Source organism: Coregonus clupeaformis, chromosome 9 (assembly GCF_020615455.1).
Source record: "Coregonus clupeaformis isolate EN_2021a chromosome 9, ASM2061545v1, whole genome shotgun sequence".
Taxonomy (NCBI): Eukaryota; Metazoa; Chordata; class Actinopteri; order Salmoniformes; family Salmonidae; genus Coregonus; species Coregonus clupeaformis.
The window spans coordinates 19607244-19614625 of record NC_059200.1 but is presented as its reverse complement, the minus strand read 5'-3'; the positions used below and the strand labels follow the sequence as shown (position 1 = coordinate 19614625).

The window sequence follows — 7382 nt, the reverse complement described above, 5'->3', positions numbered from 1 at the left end:
ATGCTTTATGAAAGTAAGAAAAGGCTAATTCAACATCCGGGATGAAACTGCCCTTTCAGAGTTTAGGGCTGAACATTCGATAGTGAATGTTTTAGATAGAACAATAATGTGTAGAATCGACTCGGCTTTGATAGTGTACAGTGTTGGGTTCGTTCTATGCATTTCTATCTTCAACGTACGCACGTTCCCCTTCCGCTCAACTGTCACGCTCACGCATGTCTGTGACGACGTGGAAATATGGTGGAAGAGCACTAGAGTTAAGTCGGAGTTTTCTCAAATTCTTCATTTAGTAAACTTTTGTTTATCATTGACATTTACAGCTATAGCAACTGTACAACCTAAGCTGAAGACTGTCAAGAACCTGGGAGAAGAACGCGAGCTAGGTAGGTGCCACGAGAGCAGTGAATTTGACAGATCAGCTGGTGATGCTAAATGTGGCTAACGTTGGATAGCTAGTATAGTTGTTAGCTCACTACCCAGACATAGCTAGCTAGTTCATCTATTAATTAGCTAGCTAGCTAGTGTAATATCATGTCAGTTACACATTCAGTTTCAACTGACCTGTTTCACAACCTTTAAGGAAGCCTGTCTCTGCCCGCTGCATTTAGAGCGTGTGTTTAGCTAACGTTGTTAGCTAGCTGCAGCTAGGGGGTGTGTTACGTTACTAACGTACAGTAACTAACAGTAGTTAGTTAGCTAGCTTGCTATCTAGCAAGCAAGTCCATGAACACCTTAATGTATTAACTAATACTTGTCTGGTCGTTATTTGTTATTTTTTTTACAGAAAATGTATCACTACTTTAACTGTCAGACACAGATGTGCAAGGAGAGTGAAATGCAGTTTTGCGGCTGCTGTAGCTGGCTAGCTAATTAGTTTGCTATAGACTAGCTAGCAAGTCCATGAACACCTTTCTGTATTAACTAGGTAATACTTTAATGTCTGGTCGATATTTATGATTATTTTTTTACTGAAAATGTATAGATATCTGTCAGACACAGATGTGGCACTATGGCTGATGGCTATGACAAGGGTGTGATCAAATGGATGTGTGTACTAAAGGTGTGGGGGCAAACCTTAAGTCTATGAGGCAAACTCATCCTGTATTGCACCACGAATGTTGAACAATGAACATGCCACGTAATGCATCACTATGCACCACTATGCACCAGGCAGTCAATGTTTATGTTACCTTTGCTTGCATTTTGTGACAAAGGGAGAGCTTGCACTTAAATTAATTCAGCCTGTCACGTTTGGAAGGAAGCCTGAGTACTGATTTGATGTCGTGACACCTTGTTCCCAGTGGTTCAGTGTAAACCGAGACCCCTAACAGCTAAACTGTTTAGGACAAGTGTGTATTCATCAACAACACTGGACATCTGAGTCATTATGTTCACATTCTGCCAAATGGGTCATATTTCCAAAATCAAGACAAGCTCACAAAAGGCTTCCATACAGGGCTGAAATCCCCAAGGCATATTATGTGAAGGATATAAGGATGCAGCCAGACAGACAGATAGATGTGCGTCATGAGCCAGATTTGGGCCCGAATGTAATTAGGTCATTAGTCAATTAAATAAGAAAAAAATAACATTTCTCATAGCTTTGCAATACAGAATTGAATGCATGAAGTGGAGCATTGCTGACTCCACAGCCAATGTCAAATATAAGCAGCTCTCACCAGGGAACAGGGAGATTCTTCTAGATCAGAAGTAGGCCTAAGACTCAGTTAGAGGAGAGGATTGCTAAACTACATAGGTCCCCATTCATTTAGAATTAGAAGTCAGGATTTTGTCTTGTTCCCTATATCATGAACCAGACCTATTCTATTTTATTCTATCAGATTCAGATTAAAAAGTAGACCTAACCTGAGTAGCCTAATCCCATCTCCGTTCTGTTCCCCAGTACAGTGCCTGGTGTGGTAGTGGGAGATGAGGCAGTGAGAAAGAGAGCCTCTCCTCAGACCTACTCAGGAGATGGGAGCCAACACCAGCCAGGTCAGTGACCTGTGTGAGAACCAGAGCCTCAGGACCCTGATCGGAACAGAGTCCATCTCAGAGAATGACCCCTTCTGGAACCAGCTCATCTCCTTCACCTTCATCAGCCCCACTAGCCGGTAATTACATGATCATCTGTATGATAAAGTAGCAGCACTAGCTTGGTCCCAGATTAGTTTGTGCTGTACAACCAACTCTTATGGTCATTGATATGCCATAGCCTGCCCTGTTCATCCCCACTATCAGGGAAGAACATGTTAAAGTAGCAGACAACAACTGGTTGTGCTCAAGGGTGAAAGTAGATTTTATTTCTTACCATTACGGGATACCGAAGGGCGCACACATTTTTTTTATAGCCTAGATCAGGGGTGTCAAACTCATTTTAGCTCAGGGGCCACATGGAGGAAAATCTATTCCCAAGTGGGCCGGACCGGAAAAATCATGGTATATATATAACTTAAAAACAACAACTTCAGATTGTTTTCTTTGTTTTAATACGATCAACATACAACATAAAGCTGGAGCCTGAGGACAGTGTGTCCAAAATAGTACAAGCACAACATCACTATTAATCATAAAACACGTCAAGTTTATTTGAAAATTCTAAAGAAAAAGAACACACAAACACACAATGCCTCAGTGATTAACAGAACTGTTTCACAGATCACAGAACTATATCAGGGTGTCATTTCTCAGGCAGAAATGTAGATAAAAATAATGAAATCCTGTTCCCCAAACAAGTGCAAGAACCACAGAGTCAAGAATAGGTTAAATATACAAATAAAATAAAATCAATTAAAAACAATAGCACATCAACATAAAAACATATAAACATAAATCTGAAAGCGTTGCTCAAACTCCCGTAACAGTCCCGTTATTTTATCTTTGAACCGCTTCATGTCTGCCACATGTTGGGTCGCGCACACATTTTTCAGACAGGGGAAGTGAGCTGCATCACCACCGGCAAGTTGCGTCTCCCACAATGACAGCTTCAACTTGAAAGAACGTATGCTGTGATAATACTGCGTGACAACTTTGTTGCGCCCTTGCAGCTGTTTGTTCAAGTTATTCAGGTGCTCTTTAACATCCACCATAAATGCAAGGTCCTGCATCCATTCTGCGGAATGAAATTCTAACACTGGTTTGCCCTTTTCTTCCATGAACTGTTCAATTTCTTCTCGTAAATCAAAGAAATGCCTCAGCACAGCACCTCGGCTTAACCATCTTACCTCAGTGTGGTATGGCAGGCCATAGATGTGGTCTTTCTCTCTGAGAAGGCTGTCAAACTGACGGTGATTCAGGCTTCTGGATCGGATGAAATTAACAGTTTGGATGACCACCTTCATGACGTTATCCATCTTTAATGACTTGCAACACAAAGCCTCCTGGTGCAAAATACAGTGAAAAGTCAAAAAATCACGTCCTCCATTTGCAGATTGCACTTTCTCTCTGAACTTTGTCAAAACGCTTGCTTTTTTCCCCGATCATTGAGGGCGCACCATCTGTAGCCAGGCTGACAGCGTGGGACCAGTCCACTCCGACCCTGTCCAGCGCGCCGACGAGTGCGGTAAAAATATCAGCTGCTGTCGTTGTATCTGTCATCGGCACCAACTCCACGAACTCCTCGGTTACGGTCAATGTGTCATCAACTCCGCGGATGAAAATGGCCAGTTGTGCAACATCTATAATGTCCGTGCTTTCATCAATTGCAACCGAAAATGCAATAAATGACTTTACTTTTTGCTTCAACTGGCTGTCCAAATCCACTGAAAGATCGGAAATCCTGTCTGCAACTGTGTTTCTTGTCAGGCTGATATTTGCAAAAGCCTGCCGCTTTTCAGGGCACACAATCTCCGCTGCCTTCATCATGCATGTTTTTACAAATTCACCCTCACTAAATGGTTTTGAAGCCACTGCGATTTCATTAGCAATGAGGTAGCTAGCTTTCACTGCAGCGTCACTGATGTCTCGGCTGTGAGTAAACACAGACTGCTGTTTCTTCAGACACGCCAACAGTTCATTCACCTTCTCTCATCTCCGCTGTCTTTGAAAGTTGTCATATTTGTCGGCATGAAGACTCACATAGTGGCGACGAAGGTTATATTCTTTCAGCACTGCAACATGCTCTGAACACACCAAACATACAGCTTTCCCATTCAATTCCGTGAATAAATAGGATGACCATTTTTCTTGGAACACTCTGCACTCTGCGTCCACTTTTCTCTTTTTTGACAGAGACATATTGGGGCAATGAGGGTGCCAAAGCACATAATGTTAAAAGTAGAAGCCGTAATAAATATCGCGGGCAAAACAAAGTAGCTCATTGGCTGCACGTGCTTGACCTACTTGCTCTGCCCCGGTATAAACAGTTTGCTTGCTTAACACAATTGCTATTGCGCCATCCAGTGGACGCAATTGGAACAGCAGTTTATTTTATTGAAAAATTGCAGCACATTTTTTTATTTTTTATTTTTCCAAAATCATCTTGCGGGCCGGATTAAACCCGTTTGCGGGCCTGATCCGGCCCGCGGGCCGGACGTTTGACACCCCTGGCCTAGATATTATTATTATTATTATTATTATTATTATTATTTACCTTTTATTTAACTAGGCAAGTCAGTTAAGAACAAATTCTTATTTACAATGACGGCCTACACCGGCCAAACCTGGACGACGCTGGGACAATTGTGCGCCAATCATAGATTTACATATAGAATTCCTACATATAGAATTCCTACATATATAATTCCTATTAATTTCATATGATCTCTGTAGGCTTAGTAGCCTAGGCCTAGTAAAGATTTGTCATATCACTTTCAACTTGTACACTGAACAAAAATATAAATGCAACACGTAAAGTGTTGGTCCCATGTTTCATGAGCTGAAATAAAAGATCCCAGAAATTCCACAGGCCACAATCAACAGCCTGATCAATTCTATGTGAAGGAGATGTATCGCGCAGCATGAGGCAAATAGATGTCACATCAGATACTGACTGGATTTCTGATACCTTTTTTTTAAGGTACAGTGCATTCGGAAAGTATTCAGACCCCTTCACTTTTTCCACAATTTATGTTACAGCCTTATTCTAAAATGGATAAAAAAAAAAAAAATCCTCATCAATCTACACACAATACCCAATAATGACAAAGCAAAAACAGGTTTTTAGAAATGTTTGCAAATGTATTAAAAATAGAAAAAACAGATACCTTATTCATATAAGTATTCAGACCCTTTGCTATGAGACTCGAAATTGAGCTCAGGTGCATCCTGTTTCCATTGATCATCCTTGAGATGTTTCTACAACTTGATTGGAGTCCACCTGTGGTAAATTCTATTGATTGGACATGATTTGGAAAGGCACACACCTGTCTATATAACGTCCCACAGTTGACAGTGCATGTCAGAGCAAAAAAAAACATCCCTACGGTGAAGCATTGTGGTGGCAGCATCATGCTGTGGGGATGTTTTTCAGCGGCAGGGACTGAGAGACTAGTCAGGATAGAGGGAAAGATGAACGGAGCAAAGTACAGAGATATCCTTGATGAAAACCTGCTCCAGAGCGCTCAGGACCTCAGACTGGGGAGAAGGTTCACCTTCCAACAGGACAACGACCCTAAGCACACAGCCAAGACAACGCAGGAGTGGCTTCGGGACTAGTCTCTGAATGTCCTTGAGTGGCCCAGCCAGAGCCCGGACTTGAACCCGATCGAACATCTCTGGAGAGACCTGAAAATAGCTGTGCAGCGCAGCTCCCCATCCACCTGACAGAGCTTGAGAGGATCTGCAGAGAAGAATGGGAGAAACTCCCCAAATACAGGTGTGCCAAGCTTTTAGGGTCATACCTAAGAAGATTTGAGGCTGTAATTGCTGCCAAAGGTGCTTCAACAAAGTACTGAGTAAAGGGTCTAAATACTTATGTAAATGTGATATTTCCGTTTTTTTGTGTGTTTTTTTTTGCAAACATTTCTAAAAACATGTTTTTGCTTTGTCATTATGGGGTATTGTGTGTAGGTTGATGAGGAAAAAAACGATGTAATCAATTTTAGAATAAGGCTGTAATGTAATAAAATGTTCAAAAAGTGAAGGTGTCTGAATACTTTCTGTATGCACTTTACCTGTGACCAACAGATGCATATCTGCATGTGAAATCCGTAGATTAGGGCCTAATGAATTTATTTCAATTGACTGATTTCCTTATTTGAACTGTAACTCAGTAAAATCTTTGAAATTGTTGCATGTTGTGTTTTATATTTTTGTTCAGTATATTTTACTGTGGCATAAACACAACCAGTCATATGATGTTGTCATCTGATTGTCAAACAATCACTTCAAAATGGTGCACCTCTAGGCTACCTTTGTCCTTAACAAAAATAATTCCATAATCCAAACGGTGCACTGTGCACCCGCAATTAGATGAATGGAAAGAGACATCTGTTACAGAACACCTAAACGTGATTATTATTATTATTATTATTATTATTATTATTATTATGACATTCTGCGATGGTCATTAGGCCTACACTTGTAGCCTGAATAGATGCGTTCACTGCTGTCCACGTGCATGTCTTGGTCTCACGCCTCGGTCTCGGCTGCTCATCTCCGCCTTGGCAATGAGTGTTGTCGTCTAACCACAACGCAATTTGGACCGTATACCACCCGGTTTCCAGTCAATTCACACATTTTTCATGCGGCTGACATGCGGTAATGTTAATTATTTAACATTTTACATTTTTGTCATTTAGCAGACGCTCTTATCCAGGGCGACTTACAGTTAGTGAGTGCATACATTTTCCACACTGGCCCCCTGTGGGAATCGAACACACAACCCTGGCGTTGCAAGCGCCATGCTCTACCAACGTAGCTACAGGAGGCCTATTAGTGTGTAATAGCCTTTAGTTCTTGGTATTTTGTGTTAGTTATTGTGATAGGCTCACGTTTTACCGGTACGGCGTACCCCCACTATTTATTTAGGACGCCGGACCAGACCGGCTTACTTTCACCCCTGGTTGTGCTATAATGCCAACTCTTTATCACTCAATGAAACAAGGGCACAAACAGATCTGGAACCAGTCTAGACAACTACAACAACAACTCTAATTAAATTGGATTAAACAAATAGGCTAAAGTGAATCTATGAGATGGGTACTAGGTTACTTTAGTAGCCTGGTCCCAGATCTGTTTGCTGAATAGCCAACCCCTTGCATCAATGACCATGGGAGTTGGCAAGACGGCACAAACAGATCTGGGACCAGGCTAATCAAGTAGGCCAGGTTAGATGATGTATTCGCTTAAACCTATTTGTTTAATCACATTGCAAGGGAGTTGTTGTTGAAATACAGGTGGTGTTGTCACACAGAATTGCAAGTTTCTCCTAAAACAGGAAA

At 41.5% G+C, this 7382-nt stretch overlaps 1 protein-coding gene across 2 annotated transcripts in view; it reads left to right on the top strand.

Annotated features, from left to right (window-relative positions):
- Positions 1 to 208: 208 nt before the first annotated feature.
- Positions 209 to 7382, top strand: part of LOC121573427 (dymeclin) — a 138004-nt gene continuing 130830 nt past the window's right edge. Inside the window, exons 1-2 of one of the 2 annotated variants that reach the window (XM_041885399.1) lie at positions 209 to 383; positions 1909 to 2114. In XM_041885399.1, coding sequence (XP_041741333.1) covers positions 1975 to 2114 — 140 coding nt within the window. In that variant the 5' untranslated portion in view covers positions 209 to 383; positions 1909 to 1974. Of the gene's footprint in view, positions 384 to 1903; positions 2115 to 7382 lie in introns of both variants that reach the window. The other variant, XM_041885398.1, reaches the window with a different exon arrangement.